This window comes from Mugil cephalus, chromosome 22 (genome assembly GCF_022458985.1).
Source record: "Mugil cephalus isolate CIBA_MC_2020 chromosome 22, CIBA_Mcephalus_1.1, whole genome shotgun sequence".
NCBI lineage: Eukaryota > Metazoa > Chordata > Actinopteri > Mugiliformes > Mugilidae > Mugil > Mugil cephalus.
The window spans coordinates 13,283,020-13,306,951 of NC_061791.1; the positions used below are offsets into that span (position 1 = coordinate 13,283,020).

Here is a 23,932-nt window from a genome sequence, read left to right on the forward strand (position 1 = left end):
GAATCAAAGCTGTAAACGTCTTTGATTATTAACAAACGCCTGCAGTTCCTCTGCCCTCCTTCTTTCAAGTTCAATTAGAGCGGCAGGACGGGTTTCACAAGAAAATTTAATATATAAGTTGTTTCATTTTACTGGGAATCCTAACTGAGCATGAACGCTCTTTAGTGCATAGCTTTGCCTTCACACTCATTTAGCTACCTGAGTAGAAGGAGGAGGGAGTGTTTTCAGTTCCAGGACATAAAGCAGTGACATTATAGCTATTAAAACCTTGGAATTTATTGCTCGCTCTCTAAAAATCATGCCGCTTTAATGCTGCTGCCTTTGCATTGATGCCTATAATGATGTAGTAGTTGCTTTTTAAACCTAAAAGAATATACTCGCCTCAGCGGGTCTAACTACACGTAATTTACACCTGTGTCGAGAAATATAACTTATTTAAACTTTGTCAGGAACGAAGAGCTCTTCAAAAGGGTCACAGATGGTCAAGGAAAGACGAGGATGGAGTCGTTTGCCAAAAGGAAAATCACTGGCCATTATTTAATTTTAATAACACCTCGCTAGCACCACATTAGGCCCCATTATGTCTTCAGACCAGCCTTAATCTTTATGGCGTAGACTGAAAGAGAGCGTTGTCAATTTTTACAAGTGTGGTGTCACGTTGTAGATTTGTTGGTGGATAATCTCATTTCACCACACCTCAAAGGTGCTCTACTAGATTGAGATCTGGAGACTGTGGAGGCCACTTGAGTTCACAGGAGTAAGACTTTAGCTCTGTAACATGGAGCATTGTCCTCCATTATACGATAGGTACACTGTGACCAGTGATACTCAAGGGGTACAATTTTGGCCCCACCGTCTGGCGGTAGCAGCGGCAATTGAGACTCCAACGTATTGTCCAATTTTGGTGAGCCCCTGCAAGCTATAGTTTTCTCAGTTCCTGCACGTGGCTTTCTCCTGCTACAGCCCACCTTCTTCAAGGTTTGACTTGTGCTTTAAGACAGAGCTTCCCAACCTTTTTTCCTTGGAGTGAAAATTTCCAGTAGTCAGCAGTGTCAGCTTCGCCCATTCTGATTGTGGGTTTAAACTTTGAGTGGGAGTTAACAGTTGAACAGATACACCCAATTCTTTCCCTGTCTCAGTCTAATGGATATATTGTTCACATTGGGACACTTCCTTCTGCCATCCATGTCTCTCCTTCAGCTGTCTGAACAAATCTCCCGCCAACTACAAATATATTTAATATCCGACTGCGACATAACCAACTGAATTCCCGCAGAAACAGAATGGGAGCCCGTTTTCTTTTCCCAAATAGGCAAAGGAATATGTGCGCACCCCGGTTTGTTAATTCCCAATAAGTTGTCAGACAAATCTTAAATTATTGAGTCTCAAGATTAAATACAATTTGGGCTGAAAATGAAATGCCTTCATCTCAAAAGAGTTTCAAATAAAACATTAACACAAGAGAGAAAAATAAACTGATGCAAAATGAAATTCTTCAACAGTTTGTCAAGAGTGACTAAACCAGTTATGGTCTGCCAAATCATAAACCCTACCTTTAATCAAAATACACTCCCCTGCATCTGATGATAATTGTGGAACAGACGAGAGGCCATGGTTCCCAAACCAGATGCCATGTTGACAGCCGGGCGAAAAACAATCCCGTAACACAAGATAAAAGCTATCTGTGATGTCATTAAGGCTGGTACTGTCAAGCTAGCGAGGTATAAAATGTCTCTGGCTCAACTGCAATGATAGGGCACTTATGGAATAAGATACAGTAAAAATGTTGAGTCACTTATTTTATTTTTTTTTAATGCCGTTGCTGGAGGGTGGCGGTGTCCAAATGAGGTGGCGTTTGCTTCTTTTTCCCCTTATATAAACACAGACAAAAACAAAAAAACAAACTCCCACTCTCCAATTCATGCAATTTTGCTGTAAACACACAAAAATGCACACACACTTTTTGTCTTCCCCCCCTTTCCCAACACGCACCACCGCTCTCCCGTACCCGCTCTCTTTTTATCGGCACACGCCAAGAGACAGGTCTGTGTGCGCTAACTTTCTCTGACATTCACACTCCCGTACACACACACACACACACACACACACACACACACTCTTCATACATCTGAATGCAGCGGCCGAGTCCTCCCCTCCCTCCGGCTGACGGAGCGGGTGACAGCGCCAAGGTTAGCCGAGAACATGACCACTGTACAAAAGCTCGCCTTGATGAGACCTTGCTTTGCACAAGGTGTCGTGGGCTGCAGCGAACACCTTTGTGCCAACTTTGGACGGAGGGAAACTATATGATCCAAGTATCGTTTGGATGAAGTGGAAAACACAACAGGGCCACAGAGGGGTTAAAAGAAAAAAAAAGTTTGCTAATTAACTCCCAGTTGTGAGTATGTGTGAAATGTCATTGAGCCGTGCATGAGTACTGTTGGCGTGCATGCATTAACCACCAGGTCTCAGCAGTCACTAGCACGTACGTAATTCCAGTTGGTCGAGTGGAATGGAAATTAGTGAGGCACGATCGTTGTGTTATGTGGCTACAAAGTGATACAAAACCCCCGAAGAACCGAGGCGTGAAAGCGAATGGTACACGCAGACGTCTCTCTGGTGTCTCTAAATGTTAGAAAACTCAGTCCACACTGAGGGAGTCTTTAATCAGCCTCTACAACCGGCATAATAAGCTAAACATGTAGTTAGGTTAAATAAACATAAATGAGGGCAGAGGGGAAAACCATCTGTCCAGGGGCAAAGACACCGAAAGTGCATATATTAGAACAATACATTGTTTGTGATTGGTTTAGACCATGAAAACTTTTTTTTTCCCTCTCACTGGTTTGCATAAATGCGTGATGTGACAGAAGAAGAAGAAGAAATGGAGAAAAAAAAAAAGACGGATGGCGGCGAGAAGAAGTACGCGGAAATTGAGTCAAAGCGGCAGAGCTGTGAACAGAAAGTACTTTATGGATGGGTGGAAGGATGGATGGATGGAAGCAAGGCAGATGACTCACCATCAATCCTGCTGACCAGCTCCTCCAGGGCCTTGACTTTCCTCTGGATGCCTGGCTGAGCAAATGTATAGTTGTCCTGGGGAGAAGCGAAAAATCAGACGGAGTCAATACAGACCAGGGCTCCATCTACCACAGCGAAGTATCTTTAAATAGTTGGTCTGCGAGATGTTTATTTTTGGTATTTAAAGCTTTATGTTCGCTCCCGAAGTGAAGAAATGCCGGGATATAGCAGGTTTCAATCGATAAGCGACTCACAACACAAGTATATGAAGGTCAGACAGGTAGGAGCCTAACACTTCTATGAACCTCGAATCAAGAAAAAGCTACAACATTTTTTTAAAGGAGAATATATGTCATATTTGTAATTTGTTAGACAAGCGAAATGGATCTGCTGTTTAGAAAAATAACATGATTAGTTTCACATTGACGTTCGTTGACGTATCACGAACGCACATAAAAGGTCTGAAATTTCACAATTTTTACTTTGAGAATACATTTTCATCAAAATCCCATCAGCCATCACAGATTTCAAGTGTCCGCCAGGCCCCATTTCACCTGAGCCATCTTCAAAAAACAGTAAATAAAGAAACAGGGCTCTAACTAACACTGCCGTGCCAAAACACGCCGGGCTTCTCGCCTTGGAGACAAAGTCGAGGGCTGTTGTGAATGCGTCTCGGAGAAAGCAGCGCGCAAACCTTGAATGGACCTCGGCCTTAAATTTGGTGTGAAGTGGTGGAATAATAAAACGTTTCTAAGGGCTGATAATAGTTGCTATGCCTCATCTTGACAAGATAATGCCAACGTGAAAATGTGTGTTTTTTTTATAAAGGAGTAAGTAAGGCCAAATGATGAAAGATGGCAATTTATAAGTATTCAGTTGCTGTCTTTCAACAGGTTCAAAAAGCTTCGCATTCGAATGTTATTTATTTATTTTTACTTTGTCAAGGTGTTAACTTTTTATGTGACAGAAAACGGTGTCATTGTTCTTGTTCATTGACTTTTATTCCAATATAGCTAATCAGCGCCGTTGGAACACAGGCTCCCACTATAGGACACGCCCTCTAGTGCACGATGAGTCATCAACATTATTTTACGCAATTTCTGGGAAATTACAAACTCTGAAATACGATTAAAGATATCCACAAAACTATTTTATGTACATACTGGTGAAGAGTGGATATGGAATGAAACACAATAAAGCTCGCAGAATTAGATTTTATTGGGACTTTAACGAGTCTGGGCTAAGTCGCTTCTATTTGTAAGTTCTGATCTGTGGGGTCATAAAATTAAGCAGGAATTACTTATAGAACGAATGCAGTATTTTATGTAGAAATTCTGCGTTGGAAGTGTACAATTACTGTAAAAGTACTATTAAATTATTTTACTGGAGATATTTTGGGACTTTTTATTTTTAAGAATATGACGATAACTGAAGTGGGTTATAATCACAGGAGTGGGCGGTGTCAGTTGATCTTGCAGAATACAATACATGCGAGAACAGCACATAAGCAATTTGTATGTGTGTGTGTGTGTGTGTGTGTGTACATCTAAAACCCCCCACACACACACACACACAACAAGGATTACGTTTCCTTGAGGGGTCATTTCGGTGTGGCTTGAGAACAGCTGATGTGGCAAACTATCCCACAGATGGAGAGAGGGAGCGAGAGGGAAGGAGGAGGAGGAGGAGAGGGGCAGGAGAAGTCATTGAGCAATAAACAGCTCCAGGTTGTCCTTCAGGCACAGCCGAACTGAGGCACTCGCGTCCTCCCGAGTCCATCAGTGGCCGACGGGGTAGAAACTGCATTTCTCTCCTCCTCCATCCATAACATCTCTCCATCTTTCCATCCCTCTGCTGCTCCAAAATGTAACTTTTCCCGTTCTTTACATAGTTGTTGAAGGGTGCAATAAATCTAATCCATTTTGATGATAAGTGGGGAGCTCTGGGGCCGCGTTTACACCAGTCTGATTTTTGGGTGATACCGTGTGAGTCTTGCACATTTCTGTAGACCGTCATGACGAATCCGGATTTTTCGGTGGTGATTTAGTGCGGGTGACTTTTGGTGAGTGCACCTTTTTGAGTGCAGGTCCCAGAGTGAAAAAGAAAAATACGGAGCCTGTGCAGTTTCTTTTTTTTTTCATTCGTGTGGACTCCTGAACATCAATGGTGGACTACAGGCTTGTGAAGGTGCTGCATCAGATATTGACTCTTGTTGGGTGGCTAGGGCAAAAAATACAGGTACGTTGCCACTAAAAAAGGATTAGGGACTGTAATTCAGACTGTATGTTTGGATACGGTGTGCTTCTTCTTCTTTTTCTGGCGTAGTTCTGTAGCAGAAACAGTGCCACCCAGAGGCCTTTCTACAACTAGAGGCGGTTTTGCAACGGATCGACCTTTAAGCAGAACTTCTCGAAACATCGCCAAGGAAAAAAAAGATCTTTTTGTTACGTGCGATCGTGGCCAAAGTGAGTAAGCTAAGACTCAAGTGATCAGCTCGGCTATATGCAAACAAACAGGCAATTTGGCACACAGCAGACTACTAGGGAAAATGGCCCCATCTCAAAACATGACTGAGAATCATTGTTGCCTCAAATCAACATCATTCCTGTGTGTTTTGCTGGGATAAATGAACGAGGCAATCCAGTGCTTATATAGAGGAGTTCCTCAATGTGGCCAGGATACATGTGTGTTCACACTGCTGAAGCAGCCCGGGTCACCTCTAAATGCGGTCCGAGCGATCACACCTGAAACGCATCTCCCATATGGGATTGAAATGTTAATGTCGAGTCTGAACAGGGCTGCATTTTGGATGTTCGTCTCAACAGGAAACCAATGGCCACATCTCGTTGTTGCTTAGCATTTTCTCTTCCTCTCAGATCATTTCTTGCTTCCCTTGCCATCTCCACCTCTTCCTCCCCAAAATATTTCCTTCCTTCCCTTTATTCAAATTGCATTTCACTTCTTTTTGTTTTGTTTTTTTTTGCTTTTTTGCTAATGTCCATTTGTTCAAGGTCTCCATTTTCCTTTCCGAGCCTCTCTGCCTCACTCTTTTTACACCACCCCTGTGCTAATGTGGTTAGGTGCTAAGCAAGTGTGAGGGCCAGTACAAGTAATTACATTTGCATTATTGAAGCTGCTGGCTTTAATCAACTGCCTTTCTCACTTTCTCTCTCTCCCACACTCACTCTCTCCAGCTTCTTCTTCCTGCATCCCTTTTCGCGTTCACCTTCATGCATTCTTTAGTTGTATAACTTGTATTTGAATTCTCACACGCATTCGCCTTTTTTTTTTCTTTCCCCCTATTTGCACATTTATTTTCCCTGCGTCTCTTTTGTCTTTTTCTTATCACTCTGCCCGGCTGACACTCATATTTTTGCGTGCGTCTGCCACGAGCAACCTAGAAATGATTGCTTGTAGGGAGCACAAACTCCATTGCTGTTAAAGGTACGACTCATCATTTTTTAGTGGATTCACATATTCTTTTGTTTTCTTTTACGTTTTCCAGCAAAAAAACAAACAAAAAAAAAAAGTTCCTCCGTGCAGTTAGTTATAGATTTTATCTCGGTTTCTGGCAAAATTAACAGGCCGGAGTTTGGACTGAACAGAAGATGAACCGGGTCGTTTGTATGAGCAGCCACAGCCTCGTTCGGAGGCTGCACAAACAAACCTCGGGGAGATGACATTTTTAATTCATACGCTACATTTTTTAAAGTATTGTGTGGGGTTCTCTACTACAAAGGTGCCGAATGCATTGTTTCTTTCATAAATCTTTGCCAAAGAACGCTTCTTAATATTTGAAATCATGTTTTGTTTATGTCCTTGTTTGCTAGCTTGCAGTTTTCTGCTTCGGCGCTGACACTGTTGAGGCATTGCTTCTGTCAACACTCGCAAGGAAGGACGGACGGAAACGCGGGCAGAAGTCCGTTTTTGGACGGACGGAGGGAGGGAAGAAGGAAGCAATTGTTGAGGCGAGCAAGGAAGGAAGGAAGGAAGGAAGGAAGTAGTTGCTGAGACATTGCTACATTTCTGCACATTTGGAAGGTAAGGAAAAGGGTAGGAACGAAGGAAGCGAGAGAGGAAGGAAGGTAGGGAGGTAGGTAGGTAAGGAGGTAAGGAAGGAAGGAAGGAAGGAAGGAGTTGCTGAGACACTGCTATACTTCTGTACATTTTGGAAGGGAAGGAAGCAAGGAAGGAAGGAGCTGATAAGGCATTGCTATACTTCACACCATACACTTTGGAAGGTAGGGAAAAGGGTAGGAACGAAGGAAGTGAGACAGGAAGGAAGGAAGGAAGGAAGGAAGGAGCTGATGAGGCATTGCTACACTTCTGAACATTTTGGAAGGTAAGGAAAAGGGAAGGAATGAAGGAAGAGAGGAAGGAAGGGAGGTAGGGAGGTAGGGAGGGAAGGAAGGAAGGAAGGAAGGAAGGAAGGAGTTCCTGAGTCATTGCTATACTTGTGTACACTTTGGAAGGTAAGGAAAAGGGTAGGAACGAAGGAAGCGGGGGAGGAAGGAAGGTAGGTAGGGAAGGAAGGAAGGAAGGAAGGAAGGAAGGAGTTCCTGAGTCATTGCTATACTTGTGTACACTTTGGAAGGTAAGGAAAAGGGTAGGAACGAAGGAAGCGGGGGAGGAAGGAAGGTAGGTAGGGAAGGAAGGAAGGAAGGAGCGAACGAACGAACGAAGCAAGAAAGCAAGGCAGCAAGGAAAGAAGGAAGTAGTTGTTCACACTACGCACTATGCACGACTTGCACAACATACCGTCTCTCAAACACTTAGGACCTGTTTTTTCTCTAAGTACTCTTTTCATCTCTGCTTTCAAGATCTTAATCCTTCAGCATCCCTCCCTTCTCTCATCTCATTCTATACCATCGCGTCCCCCACCTTCTGTTCTCCATTTTCCACTTTCATTACTTTTGGTGATGCTAATGAGGCTAGACTTGACTAAGTGTTTTGAACATGCTATTACGTCTCCTCTGCTTTGTTTGCTCCCTGGTGTTTTATTTTGCTCCACGCTGCTGTGCATTTTGTTTGGTGACTGATTGTTATTTAGTCACATCTGTTTTCGTTTCTCTCTCTCACTCTCTCTCTCCTTGAGACACATTTGTGACGAAGACAAGCATTCGCCATTCTTTCATCTCATTTTGAACCTTCCTGTAGTCATTCCCTTCCCCCCGGCTTGTTGCCTCTCCTCCTCCTCCTCCTCCCATTTTCTCTTCTTTACTTACCTTTTTTTGCCATTTGCATTTTTGTCGCATTTTCTAATTCCCCCCCACCCCTTCTTCTTTTTTTTTTTTTTTTACTCCTGCCGTCCTTCCACTCTCTTCCTCTCATTGTCAAATCCAATAAGTCGGATCTTTGATCAGCTGAGGCAACAGGGGGAAATCAACTGTCACTCCTTTATTATTCATACATTCCCCTCTTCTCCTGCCATCTGTCCATGCACCACATCTGACCCAACAACTAAGTAAGTGGAACTGCTCCGGCTCGCCCGCATTAAACGAGGGGACGCACACCGCGCCAACATAAAGTCCGCTTTTCTTTCCGAGTCAGGTGTCAACAGCCTCCATTTCTCTCCTCCTTTGTTCCCCCGTCTCTCCGTCTCTCCCTCGCTCTTCTCCCTCAGTCAGCTGAATCAATAGCTCCTCTTCACCTCTCAGTCTATTCTATTAGAGACAACAATGGCCCCACGCTGGACTAAGATTGCCTCCTTTTGTGGCACCGGATGTCTATCAGCGAGTTGGACAGAACCAACACAACGCCGCCGCAGAGATACGTGTGTGCGGGGGAGAGAGGGAGAGAGAGACGAGAGGACAGAAGGGGGGGGGGGCGGGAGATGACAGGTCAAGATAAAGGCGAGACAATAATGGACACAGTGTTGCAGAGAAGGACTGAAGGACGGGCCAATGATCTGTCATTCACAGGTACATGCGAGAGAGAAAGGCTGAGAGAAGCAGAAAGTGATTATATGAGAGAGATGACAGGTTGCGGCGAGGTGTCGACAAAAGGTGCGAACAATTACAGTTGTTCAGAGCTACAGGGGGATCGGCCAGATTTCATTCCACCGCTTTGAGACCGCGGGAACATCTATGGCCTTGATTGTGAGGGCCGGAATCCTAAATTTGTATTGGCAGCTCCAAGAAAAAGGTAAGGGGAGTGCAGAAATTTGAAGGCGCAGGAGTGCGATTCGTCCAGCTGGTGTTACTAGACTAAAATGAGTGATAATCTGCGGGAGGTGTGGATTGGTATCAAGCTCAGATTATATTTTGGCAACAGCTAAAATGTGTTCACAGCACAGGCCATCAAAGCCGACTGAGAAAATACAGCCATGGCAACGGCTGGGTGAGACCACGCAGCACTGGGGGATTTAGAGTTAAAGTGGCAATCTCTTCGGTGGCACCAAATCGGCTTCAGGCCGGGTTTTGTAAGCATCTTGAGGCAATTTACAGAGAAACTATATAAATGAAACTGAGCTGAATTGAAATAATTTTGGACCTCACTCCCCAGGGATACAAACAGTATTGCTTCTGTGACATCGTCTATATTTTTCTTTGTTTCTCCATAGTAGACTTTAGTCTCAAGCAGAGCATAAGTAATTTCACACACAGGTAGGTTGAGGAGTGAGTCTACCACAATACCATCACCTGTCTGTCTAGAAAAGTCTGTCTAATGGAACATTTGGGATCCTGCATCATAATGTTGGCGATGACGCCCAGTGGACCTTTCCCCCAAAGCCCCTCAGCCTTAGTTACTGTTGCTAGCCTGTCCTGTCAAGCTTCTTGACGCCGATGGAGTCTCAACACAGTGTCGTGGCGGGGAGAAGCAATGCCTGCGAGATATCCTCCAGATCGATGCAAAAAGGGTTCTAGTATGCAGTGGAGGGATATATCCAAAATAATAAAACATGCAACAAAGGGGAAAATACGATTATCGAGGCAAAAGCATACCGGTCAATGGCAAAATCTGAGAAATCCCATGACCTCTACCTCAAATACAATGAGCACAGCCTCGGGAGTAGGCTGTCCATTCACAAAATGCTATAAAATAATAGCCTGTTGTTCAACTTTGATGTACACTGACGAAACATAACGTTAGAGAGAGCTCCCAGCATTGAGATCCAACACAAGAGCTAAAGTTAGCTAACATTTAGTTAAATAACATTAGTTAGACACTAAAATTACTAATAACCGCCAATAGTAACCCTAACTTTGATATATATATATTTGTATAAATGAGCGTCATGCTAGCTCGAAGTTAACTAGTTGGCTTTAGCCCATTCTAGCCTTACAGTGAGGCTTTCCACACAATTTGATCCACTCCTGTTGTGTTTTCAGCTTCAGGAAGGACACGATTCCCCGAGTGAAACTCTTGGAGTACCTAGTGTCTGATTTGTATATGCCATAGGCATGCCGCTTCAATATTTTGCTTGTCGGAAGTCCTTGACGGACCTTGTTTACACAGTTGCTAGGATGTATGATTAGACAGTGACAGTTTGGGGGGTTTTGCGAAAGGTCAATTTGGAATTTGTACTTTCATTAGTGGGTCAGAGGCTCAATCACCATTATTTAATACAGTATATGGACACACATTTAAACGAAAGGTTTCTCCCAACACAAGCGTAGTAAGAGGAATAGTAAAGAAAATGGAATGGACAAACCTCTTCCTGAAAAAATGATGAATGTCACTTGTTGTTGAGAAACCAAAACTGTCAATTTTAGCAGCACTATGGGGAATGTCAGTGGATCACAAAGATCTGAGATATGTGAATGTCTCTACCAAAGATTATTCCAGTCTATTCCAGTCATGTTGAGATTCTTATAGCATTGGCAAAACCTCTGATGACACTAGAGAGCAATGTGAGTAGACCGAAGCTGTGTTTATACAGTATGTGTACGAAATGACATGGAAATGCATGTTAATCCAAACCACACAGTGCTAAGATATTTCAGAGAAGAAAAAACAACTAGAGGCACTAGAGGAAAGTGTGGGAGGACAGGTTGACCAGCCAACCATGGCATCCTTGAAGTCATGCCTCTGGCATGTCTATGGACTCTTCTACCCAAATCTGGCACTTTCTCAGCTTCACTAAGTAGTTGAGGGTGAGAAGTGAGAAAAAAAATATAGACTTCTAGTGCAACTGCTTGCATTTCAAGTTTGGAGTATCCGTTTTATTATAGGGACAGAAGTTCTACTATGATATATTACACTGGTTAAAAAAACAAACAAACATGCATTTTATAGTCAAGATGGTCTTGACTTGTGAGAACATGTACACTGCTAGTCAAAAGTTTGGACACAAGAAGGTATGTCCAAGCTTTTGACTGGTAGTGTATATCTACATGTAGATATACATGATATGCTGGGGGCTGGGCCACGGTGAAAGAAATGAGAGGTTGATGAAGCCTATTGGAAACCTAATTACCTATATGCATGGATGAGGCATCCTGCATCCTCAAACTGGAGAAATTAGGTTTCTCTAATTACCTGAACCAATTACAAAGAACGCGTTTCTCATATATGTGCCATTAGCGGAGAAAGCACTCCGTAGCCTGGCAACTCAAGTGAATGTAAACGCATGAACTCTTACCTAAGTGCACGTTTCTGGTACAATTAGATCAGAAAATCACTTTCAATCCAAGAGAACTCCTTACATATATACCATTTAAACTCTTGGTATTTTCTTTGTCAGAAAATCTTTTATACTGTGTTGCATGAAATCCCATGTTATGAGGTGCAGGTGCAGTCAGCTAAAGGTTTCAGAGACAAGTCTACATGATGACCACTCATACATAAAGAGAGTAATGATTATTATTATAAAATATAAAAGCACATGTCAGTGTTCGGAATACACCAGATAAGTAACACTTGTTGCAGACGACACGTTTTATGTGGGAAAGTGAGCTGGTGTCAAGGCCTGAGACAGGATATGGCCAAACGCTAAGTAATTGCTAAGCTTATTTTGTCCACTCGAGGTCTTTTCGTTTCAGTTAAAGTTGCACTTTTGGTTTTGTAAAAGGGTAGCTCATGAAATGTAAATACTGCCATAATGTTCTCGCGCTTCTTTGCACTAAAGCAAAGGGAAACATTTGGAGAGTTCTTTATTTAAAGGTTATCCTGGTACTGTTCCTGCCTGCTTGGGATCACGTTGGGTTGCACCCCTTGTCTACGAGACCATGCCGTCGAGATCCGATGAATATGTGACATAACAGACTTGTACCAAGTGTGCCCTTGAACTTCATCATTTTATTTATGTTTGTTACTTCCATTTCTCTTCTCATGCACTGGTTTGCTGAGATGAACTGCCCATCAACAGCCATCGGTCGTAAAGTTTTGGCTCAGTGTACTCTCAGTCTGCCTCAGTGCAGAAGCTGGGCTATATAAAGAAACCTAAACAGCCTTACATGACCGCTGATGTAATCAACACCACTTGTCTCCCTGCTACCAAGGTTCTTATCTAACATAACAGCACACACTCTTTTCTGTCTGCCATAATGTATCCATCCATCCATCAGTCCTCTGCCAGATTTTTCAGGCTAAGTCTTTATCCTCGCCTCTTTTCCCTAGCAGCTGTTACTGCCCCTATATTGAGTGACCTGCATGTAAGCTACCTCAGTAAACATGATGCTGCTTAACCCGTCAAAGAATGAGATCCACAGGATAAGTATGTAGAACTTCACTTACAGCTGGAAGTGTGAGTGTTAAGTCAAAGTTGTTCCCCGACGCTGGCTAAATACACAAAACACCAGGCAACACAAACACATATACGAACATACTGTCAAGCATCACACACGCAGAACGCACCACCTGGCGGATCACTCCTTCCGCGATCGCGTGGGAAGTGGATTGAGTGACAGCCCGAGGTGACAGTCGGGGATCCTTGGGGAAATCGGAACAGGACACGGCGTCTGGTTCGGTCCTGTTGCCGTCTGCTAAACGTCGTTCCTCGGACCCCTGTTCTCCACTCTCGGGAGACCCCATCTTTGGCTGGCGTCGCGAAAACAGATGGTTGCCTTGACGATGAGTGGACAGATTCCGACTGGCTCGCGCTCCGAGGATGGGGGCTGGAGGTAGCTCAGATGTGCAGCAGCAAAAGAGGGAGTTGTTGACCGTGTAATCTTTGTGGATTTTACATTAATTAAATGCTGTTCAGTTATCCTGTTGCCGATCAAACTGTAGAAGGTTCACATTATACGGGTTTGTGAAACTTAAACGTAATATCTCGAAGATCTAGTTGTCCCAAGGTACCTCCTGGTGGGTCCTCCAAAAAGAACGGACGTGAACAAAAGACATGAACACATCCAGGCATTTCCACTGCTCTTGGTCAAATGCGTACCTTCAATTAGAGCAGTAGTTGGGCAACGAGTGATGGCGCTTCACAAGTCATACTGAGGGAACGTGCCCTTTGTGAAAATGTCAGTCCGTTAAACTTAGCTGTCACCAGCACACAGATAACTTCTGCCTGATTTATTATAGTCGCTTCCCATGCACGGCCTGCGATTTTAGGCGGGAAAGTCTCCAAACCACCCTCTTCTGAATACTGTAAATGGAAGGACTTCCCTATAATTTCCTCAGTGGATCAGAGGCTCAGACATCATTTTGTCATGTTATTTCGTGATAGATAGCAACTTAACATTCACTGAAGAGTTTCGAGACTGCCACTGAAAGTATCTGACATGCTGCACCTATTTCAGTGCATCAAATTGCACTGGAACTGCTGGCACTCGTTATTCTTGATGGGCCATTTGTGAAAAGATTTTCACCACTCTATAAACCAGAGTAACTCTGATGTCAAGTTAAAAGTAACAAATCTACGGCTGATGAATAAACTGCGCATTTCCAAACAAGTTTGCATCACGCCATGAAGCAGTAAGGCGAACCATGGCGGTGTAACCAAAAGAGGGTCACAGACATTTTCATGTCGGAGGCCCCCCATTTGTCAAGACTCCTGTTGAAATATAATAAGTTCGGCTCCCAAGGCAAAATTAAATTTCTCAAACTTAGGTCCTGGGCTGGAAAAATACATTTAAGAGCCCCTGCTGTAAAAAGCATATCTGCAGAATTAGCATAAAAGGCAGGTTTTCATCTGCTGCCTTTAAAACTGAGAGCCCTCGGGGGCGTGCTGGCGGAATAATGGACTTTTCAAACTTTTTGACTTCATTTCCCTCCCTGGGCACGGCAGGTAAGCGCGGTGGCTGCGCATGGAAGGCACATGGCAGCCACACGGCGCGCCCGGCAGCTCGGAGCTGTTTATATCACAGCAAATGTGACAAAGATTAAATTACTAAAGCTTTGAATGACTGTTTTTATTGCAGACGTTAATAATATATCATGGTCAGGGATTAACAAGACGCGTTTAAATCAACAACGCGATCTTGGGCAGAGATGACAGTTTCATTTAAATTCATTGGAACAGCAGATGTGGAAGCATTTTAACAAGTTAAATTAGTTAAGTTAGCCAGAGGCGCTGTCCAATTTAGCACAGTACAAGACTAATTGGTTGCTGCAGAGACTGGGGCAACATGGGGGTCAACTTAACAGAGTTGTGACTGAAATGGGTAAATGTATTGATCTGTAGGAACCCCATTTACTCTTTTTTGTTCATTTATTTTTCATCAAGCCGTCACTGAAATATATTACATTTCTGAAGAATTATGACGGCTAATGTAAAATGGATCATATGCCTGAATAACCGTAAGCCTTGATAAACACTGCCCCATTTGAAAATGACTAATATGCGCCCATGTAGTCAAGCAGCTCAGGTATTCCAACCATGTTTTTTGATCATTCAGACCTAGAAGTAGAAAATGTGAGCTACTTGTTTGATGTGTAAATGGCCCATGGAGGGCTGCGTGCTGTTATCTTGTCATAAAACACACTCGCACACGACTTCGTTTCCATTTAACACTGTCTAAAAATGTCACACCGGGTCAGAAGAATGTCCGTCTTCATTCATTAACCCCATGAAACTGTCACTCGCCGTCCCCTAAAGCAACATGCGTGCAGTCCTCGCTTTAATTTCATTCACAATACACACATGAATAGTGTTGCTCTTACAGTCCCCTGGTTATTAAAGGGGACATTTTAGCACCCCACAACTGTGAAGACTAACAAGGCAAGTCATGTTCCTCGCACGAAAATCACCCAGTTAGTCTGATTTTGTCAACACGGACATTAGAAAGCGCCTGGATCTCGCTAACCTATCGTTCAACCCAGCTTGCTCTTTAGAGGAGGGGGCTGCGGCGGTGCCAATTAAAGCAGCAGCTCATTAGAGGAGCGGCTTAACCGAATTGACAGCCAAAACAGTGTGTACACTTTTAGGTGAGAGAGGAGGATAGTGGTGAAGCACTAAAACAGGAGCTAATGGCCAATTTACTGTATTAAAAGATAGAGGGGGGAAAAAAATCCACTGTACACCAGGTAATTATATAAAACTGCAAGAAAAGCACACCAGCTGTGGTTCATGGATGGATGGGAGGAAGCAAATTTCTCTTCATGGAATTTCCCAACCATTTAGCGGTTCTCAGGCATCCTACTTAAAAGTTTGTTTTGCATCTTTAAATATTTTCCCCCGTTCAAAGAGACTGGACACCAGTGTGGCTCCACGGGAAACACCCGAACACATAAGGTGCTTAAAAGGCAATGCAAAAATGTAATTGTACAGACAGACTTCCACCGCTCGCCGCCGGACCCCCACCCTCACGCCCTCGGTTGAGTGTAATAGTGGACGGTGAACGCGAGAGGGCTTGAGATGAGGTCAGAGCGAGGATCGCCAGCTAATTATGGCGCCGAGGCACTCAGCCTCCATCAGATTGTTTAGGAAGCATCAGTGGTGGGGTGGGGGTGGGAGGGGTTTCCCTGGTGCATTGCACATAATTAGTTTGGAGGCAAGGTCACAAACAAACACAAGCGCGGGGACAAAATAAAAAAACACACACCCACGCACATACAAAAGCATACGCAGAAACACACACTCCATTCTTCTCTTACTTCCTCGGCTCTCTTTTCTTTCTGTCTTGCTCTCTCAGGGGCAACAAGGCACGGCATCTATTAATTTCCTGAATGAATAGCCTACCAACTGATGGTTATTTATGGACGTTCACATTTTACACATGCTCCTCGCTACTAACTACCTTTGGTCTAAGGTTAGGCAGCATTAAGCCCATTTTTAAATAACACTGATTATCTGGTCATCACGGCCCTTTTCACTGGTAGGGGCATATTAGGCTGCGAGGCAAAGGCTTTGTCCTCAAAGTTAATTTGTTAGAAGCAGGTAAAATGGGTGGATCGAGCAGCTTTGAGCATCTTTGAGAAAGGGCAACATTTTTATGGCTAGAGGAATGGATCCAAGGAAGGAAAAATGGTGAACCAGCAACTGGGTTGTGGGCAGCTAAGGCTCATTGATGCACATGGGGAGCGAAACCTGGCCAGTGTGGTCCGATCAAACAGATGGGCTACTGCTGACCCCTGCCCACTCCCAAAAGTCCCTACAAAGAGCCAACATGACAACAACAACATGAGAACAGGATCCAAGGAACACAACCTTCCTGTTGCCATGGGGGTATGATTGGTCTGCAACAATCTTCAGGTGGCGGTATGTGTCAAGGGAACATAAATGCCAGGACTCGGGTTTTCCAGAAGAATTGTTTTTAGATCATCAGTCTTGTTCACTTCCCTGAGTAGTGTTTTTTTTTTTTTTTTTTGTGGCTCATCTATTAAAGACTCAAGCTTCCGGATGTTTCTTTTACCCTTAAAACACTCATTTCCATACAACAACACCATATTGGCTAATCGATACATTTAAAGACTAAACTGCTGTGGCCATTCTCCTAAGTGTTACTTTAGATTAAGGTCATTGACCCGACTGGGGAGACTTGGCAGGTGTTTCTTAAACACTGCCAGGAAGCAATGACAAGAGAAGCTGTGCTGAAACATGAAACAACCTGGTACAACCAGGAAATAAACCAACCTTCAGTATTATCTGTATTTCAGGAAGAATAAAAATATGGCAAAAAAATGTTGGAATGTTATGATGAGTATGAGACACCTTAAACACAAACTACGAAGCTAAAGACTGTTGAACGTAATGCCACAACAAAAACAACAGAGGCAGAAAATCGAGGATGCTAAGTAACACTGGTGCTGTTGAGGGCAAATCCACCACCGGCCCGGGTAGGCACGTTTAGAATTGACAGATGGCTCAACCATGACCGCTGAGAGTGAGGTCGATTAAGAGAGCTGGTGGGCGAAAAGGCTTTGGGAAGAAATGATGAAACAAAATGAAGTTTGGTTTTGCGGTCTGTATGCAATTATCCACTCTCCAGACGCTCGGGCCTGCATTAGAATATGCAAGACAATCACATTTCCGAAAGCCGCACAGAAAAGCTGTTGCATACATATTGCTTACACAAGAGGTCCTGCTGGCTTTATAACATACAGGGATGTAAGACCACCCCGATGCTGTGCATAAAACTGGTTATCTGTTATTTCATGCACATACTGAAAAGGATTTGAACAGTGGAAAAGCGAGTCATGGCTTAAATGTGGTCCTGTGGAGTGGAAAAGTACAATTAAATTTGAAAGTTGTGGTATGTAACGAGTGAAAACAGAACAAGTATTATTAAGTGGGATTTATGGCCTGTCCTAACAGCGTGTCGGACGGTCGATACCTGGTGTTTGTGTCGTCCATTGTCAGTACCTTTCCAAAACCGATAACCCGACATTGACACCCACTCCACGCTTTGTCCAGGGATATGGAAGTGACAGAGGTGCCAAGCTTGCGCTTTGCTTTCTAGCACACTTGTTTTTATTATGAGTCAACTGCGTGTGGTGTTTTTCATGTGAATAACCTAAGAAATACACTAAGTTTCAGGAAACATTGGCTGATTTCAAAGAACAGTAATTTGGAAATAACCAAAAAAGTAGTTCTATGCAGATGATAGCTGATTATATTAGCCATCATAAGCAATGTTGTCAGCTGTAAGGTAAAAATCTACTGTAAAGTACACTTACAACTGACCACTAATGGGTTGTTAGGGAACCACTGATTGTACAAAAGAAACAGGACAGTTTGAAGAATTTGAAAAAAATCCTCTAATGGTGGGTATTTTGTTTTTAACACACTCTGGTTATCTGACTTTCAAGTAGACACCACCCCAAAATGATCCATATACAATCCTAAACTCCTCGCCAGTCATTAAGAACGGAAGATGGCACTTGTTGTTATTGCTGATGCCTTCAAGAGTCCAGATGCTTTGGTTAAAGCTTCATTGTTTTGGACATATCATGACCTGGATCACTGAGAATCTTGTAGTTAATACAGAAAGAAGGACTTAAGACTGTCCACACTGATCTGAACTCTGGGGAAAAAAGCTGTGGAAGTCGTGTGAAGCGTGCGGATTCTGATTTATTCAGCCTGTCCCCGCCAGGAGGCTAAAACGAGTTAGCCCACTGTCTTTGTATATTAGTGTGATGTCTCGTCAACACAACAGTACAGACAGACTTTCACTTCCTCTTTCCATCTCAGCTCTAAGTGATGATGAAGTCACCCCAAATTTTCGTACAACGTAGAAATATAAATATATTGATCCGATTCTGGACAAATTAAATCTTGAGGTTTGCTCTTGGACAAGCTGCGTCTTGTTAACACAGACATGCTTACCTGGATGCCATCCAGCAGTTTGCTCATGCACCAGAAGCTGTCAGCCTCGATGTTCTTCAGAGCCTCTTCCTGGAGACTGGACACGTCAAAGTTCTCTACTTCTTCCTCTAGAGAAGAGAAAATGAGAACGACAGAGAGTGAGGAATTTCCTGCGCAGGAGGTGGAAAGGAGAGAGATGGGTGAAAGAAAATAGGAATTTGAGTTAAAGGGGGACATATTGAGGTCACTTCCAGATCTGCATTTTTATTCTGGGACTCCACTCTGCCTGATTCACAGATGAATCTCATAAATTGCAACCTCAAATCCTACTGTATCAGAAAAAAGGAGTTTACACACTTGTCTCATTAACACCCGCTCCCTAAAAGTTAGCTGGTTTCTGATTGGCCAACTTCTGGGTAACCTCTCATGGGGCTAGGAGCTGTTGTACTGCCTCACTTTGTAGGCGTGCTTTGTCTGTGGCAGACATAAAGATATCGGTGATGTGCTGACGTCAGTTCATTGCCAAAGTAGAAAAAACATCAGTCTGAAGCCCAAGCTTTCGGCTCACAGCGATTACTTTCAAAAATGTGTCCCTCATTGTATAAAAACATGTACCATGAATATCCAACACAGTAATATTACATACACTGTGTTTGGTGAAATAACCATGACAGTTCCACTTAAAAGTAAATATGGCAGAGAAAGGAGAATGGAAGAGAGAGATATGGAGAGTCATTCAAGGCTCCCACCGCAGCAGGGGTCTGCGTCATAAGCCCGCCATTCAGAGAGGGGAACAAGAAAGTCACAAGTGCAAGGGAAGGACAAATTCAATGGGGAGAGTGGGAGAAAGGGAAGAGGTAAGGGGGTGTCTTATGAAAGAGACGTATGGAAAGGAACGAAGACGCTGACAGACTGGAGCACAGGAATAATAAAGAGGAGGGTGAAGCAGTGAAGATGGCATGGCAGCATGTGGGAAGACAGCAAATGATTATCAGCTTTTTAAAACAGCACTTCAACCTTTTATATTCAAGAAAAAGTCATAGTCTATCCAAACGAAGCATAACGTGTCCTTTTTTATATCGAAGACAAAGGAAAAATGAAAGAAATTGTGCAACTTTGTTTCTCTATTTGAACTAGCTGGAGTTAAATTACTAGTCAAAAATCATGTCCCTAACTTCAAGAGTTTCCTTCAATTTTTCTTTTATAGTTTTTTACCGTACTACTTGCCTACGATCATATATCTTATCATTTCTTTGCCTGAATGTCATAATTTTATCATTTTCACCTACAATGAGACACAATATGATACAATAGAATGAGAAGCAATGAGAAACCATATGATATGCTGGGAAACGATACGATACGCTGGGGAATGGTACGATACGCTGGGAAATGATACGAAGGGAAACAGTACGATACGCTGGGAAACGATAGGATACGCTGGGAAATGATACGATACGCTGGGAAACGATACGATATGATACACTGGGAAACGATATGATACACTGGGAAACAATGCAATACACTGGGAAATGATACAAAGGGAAACGGTACAATACACTGGGAACCGATACTGGGAAATGATATGATGTGCTGAGAAACGATATGAAGGGAAACGATACGATATGCTGGGAAACGATGCGATATTCTGGGAACCGATACTGGGAAATGATCTGATGTGCTGGGAAAAGATATGAAGGGAAATGATACAATGCGCTGGGAAACGATGGGAAATGATCTGAGGGGATACGAAATTAAACGAAACGAAACCTTGGGCAACAATACGATATGCTGGGAAATTAAACGATACGCTGGGAAAGGATACAATACGATATGCAGGGAAACGATATGCTTTGAAACTATATGGTGCAATACACTGGCCAGTGATTCGATGAGATGGGAGCTGCAATAAGACTTTTAATATAATTTGTAAGTTGCTATAAAAATTTGTACAAAAGAAGCTGAAAAAGGGTGAGGTGAAGGATAAAGAGCCTGCAAAGAATTAGAGCTAAATTAGGTGGACATCTCCTTAAACACACTGCAGACCAAACAAAAGGAACTATTTCCAAGCTGCGAGCACACCGAGTCCCCCAGTCATCTCCGACGGGTGACTTCAACGATGGGTGTCATCAGATGTCATTAACGGCAGCAGTGTGTGACGGACTGCAGGGGCTCTTGACAGGCTTCTGACAAGCCACTGACAGCCAGTGGAGAGGAGATGGGACGAGACTGATTAACAATGATCTAGAGAGAGAGGATGGGGGGGGGGCGGGCGAAGTCAGAGACGAAAAAGAGCAAAGATAAGGTGTGTGTGCTTCTCTGGTGTGGTCACATTGCCAAAAAATGTTGTATGCATTTGTCTGAATTCCCAATAAACGCTTGCACATACATACAGGACCTGGCAGCTCTGCTTGGTATCCTTGGCAACCCCAGTGGAATGTTGTCAAGGTTGTAATGAGCATGCTCGGCCTGACAGACAGACGGACAGGGAGCTGACAGCGGGCCATGACTACGGAGCTACTAACAACTAGGCTGCATGTTCGTGTGTGTGTGTGTGTGTGTGTGTCTGTGTGTGCGCCCTCGTCACTGTCTGCTCCGTTTAAAGTCACGTAAGAATGGACAAAATCTGGAGGGAGAGGCTACAATCCCTTCATTTCACTGAGGCCCTTTCATCCCAACACACCAGGACAGATCAACGCGTCCAGACGTACGAAAAATGTAATTTTGCTCGCATGGCTACCAGATCTTTAATACCAGATACGGAGGTGGTCAGGAGGCGCATTGTGATTAGATGTCAGCATACTTCATTCTCTAACCACAGTACAAAAAAGAAAAAATGTAATACAGCCGCAGGGCACACACAACAGTCATTATTTGTGCAAACATACAGAGATATAATCTCGTAAAATCCAATTTTTGGAATGAGATCTAAAAAAAAAAAAAAAAAATCAGTTAGCATTGAGAAGTGTAAATATATCCAGAGAGAAAGAGGTCACCCACCAAGAAAATATTGCGAGTCTGAGACAGCTGATGGGATGAAAACTCATAATATTTCTCCTCGGCTTAAATTGAGGCCACGGAAGGAGTCAACTACAATCAACCAGACCTAAATGTAGTGCTGGAGCAGCTGTTATCACAGCGCTGGAACAAAAGCAGCCACCATCTGACCAATTTAGAGACACTATTTAATTTGATAGCCCCTCTATAGTGAAGCGGAGGACAGTGACGTCGCATGAATGCAGGCCTCCGGGATGCGGCGGCTCTGAGCACCGGCCAGGGCGTTAAATCTGCAGTTGAAAAGATTAATTGTGAACAGGCTGACCGGCAATTCACGTGGTGTCGTTGCTGATTAACAAGGTGGTGAAAGTGCCACTGCTCTGGCGTTTAGGGAGACCCTGAGTATCCCAAAGTCTCAAATCAGTCTTCTGTCGTGGCTGAGACCTTGCTGTCGGGCTGAGTTCCAATCCTAGGCCTCGACTCAGGAGCAGATTAGAAGGGACGGCTTCCAAGAGTCTAGTGGTTGCACTGGAATTGGGCATAGCTCATCAGAATAACAAGGACACACAAGAGGAAGGGCTAAAAGGAGGAGAGGCCATGCAGTGGCACTGTCTGGACTCGGGGCTGCTTGGATTCCAGGGCAACAGTGCCCCCTGTGGTCGCCGGTGGAAGTGATGCTAACAACAATAGCAGCCTTTCTATACATTAAAGTCCAGAAACAGACGCAGGCTCTGGTCATTAGTCTTTGTCATGGTCAGGTGGTTCAGACAGCTTTTTATTCTCCGTTTAAAGAATAAAATAATCAAAGGCGCACGTTGAACGTCTGAAGATTTAACAACCTGTGGATGGCTCGCTTGATCTACCAACACATTAGCAAGAATTTTGGCAACATAAAAATCCCCCCCCCGAAAAAGGCCCCATTAGGCCACCTTTAACAGTCAACAGACTGCTTGCAACAGCTGACCTGCTATGAAAGGGAGGAATTGCTAATTACTTTCATAGGATGCATGCCTCAGTAGAAATTCCTTGCGGAAAGTCTCTTGGTGATTAATTTTGGAGCGCTGCCGCCGCGCTGAGGACCAGCTGACAATACATGTCTGGGACATGATCCGTGTCTCTGAAGAAATGCTTCACAAATAAGAACCTGGGGAATTTCTGGAAGTTCGGGCTCCAGTGAACTTCACATCAGTGAGCGGCAGTCTCTTCGGCTTTACTTCAGCGAGAGATGCGCCTCCATAATAATCTTTTTGCCAAATAATATTCTCGAGCTGTTCAGAGAGGAAGAGTGTCGGCTGTGAAAAGAGCAGGTCTGACATTCACCTTGATAGGAGAGGAGAACTCATTTGACACAGCCAAGTCTGCAAGACGCAGACACGGAGTACACAGATGAGAAGGGCCTCGGAAAAGTGGCATTTTGTGATCAAACTGGCAGAACGGCGTCGGCGGCGCGCAAGGATCACGGATTTTAGAGGCCTCGCCAAGGAGCGTGCACACAGGACTGCGCACACACACACAACAAACAACTGATTACAGAGAAGTGGCTGAAATGACTAATAATTACAGAACCAGAAATCGAAACTTCCTCAATGAACCCAAATTTGAGGTGATGTCTGGTTTCTCCCAGTGAACCCCAGTTCGCTCTCCAGCTCATCTTTCTTCTTCCCTTCTTCCTTCCAGCTCTCATAATGCACTCATTTGACAGCTCCTCTGTTGCCGCCCTCCCTCTTCAAGCTGTTCCCCCCCCTTCCTCACCTCGCTTCCCATTGGCCACAGACGCCGTTTCCTGCCAGGCCCCGGGGCTCGTTTCCTGTTTGTCCTGGCGCGCGGCGGGGGCAACTCGTCCGGGGAGACCGACTGCTCGGCCGCTGCCAGCTGTGAGCACTTGGCACAGTTTGGCGCGCGGCGCTGGGTTACACCTCCAGAGGCCCAGATCGGGGCACCTACATACACGGACACGCACGCACGCACGCGCGCGCACCGCGCCGGCGCTGCCATCTGCCCTCTACAACTGCGGGCCACAAGGTAATGTGATGTAAGATGATAAACGAGCTAGTTTAGCCTGATGTAATCATAAAGTGCGTGCGGCGGGTGCGCGGGAGAGCCTGTGCAGGCGGCTATTGGCAATAAAAAACAGTCCCGTTTGACAACCTTCTGTTGGTTCAGATTAATCACCGGCGAACCCGAGTCGCCGACCACCAAAAAAAAAGGAGATGGCACCGATCGCCCGTAACCGGATTTCAGCGCCCAAAAGCTCGCAAGATCACACGCGGCGGCGCAAGT

The 23,932-nt window shown here is 44.2% G+C and overlaps 1 protein-coding gene across 4 annotated transcripts in view; it reads right to left on the reverse strand.

The window, feature by feature from the left end:
• Positions 1 to 23,932, reverse strand: part of tbc1d22a (TBC1 domain family, member 22a) — a 134,411-nt gene that overhangs the window by 45,785 nt on the left and 64,694 nt on the right. For all 4 annotated transcript variants that reach the window (XM_047575833.1, XM_047575832.1, XM_047575830.1 and 1 more), the window contains 2 exons: positions 18,677 to 18,783; positions 3,021 to 3,096 (listed from right to left, as the gene is read on the reverse strand). In XM_047575833.1, the coding sequence (XP_047431789.1) occupies positions 3,021 to 3,096; positions 18,677 to 18,783 (183 nt within the window). The remainder of the gene's footprint in view (positions 1 to 3,020; positions 3,097 to 18,676; positions 18,784 to 23,932) is intronic.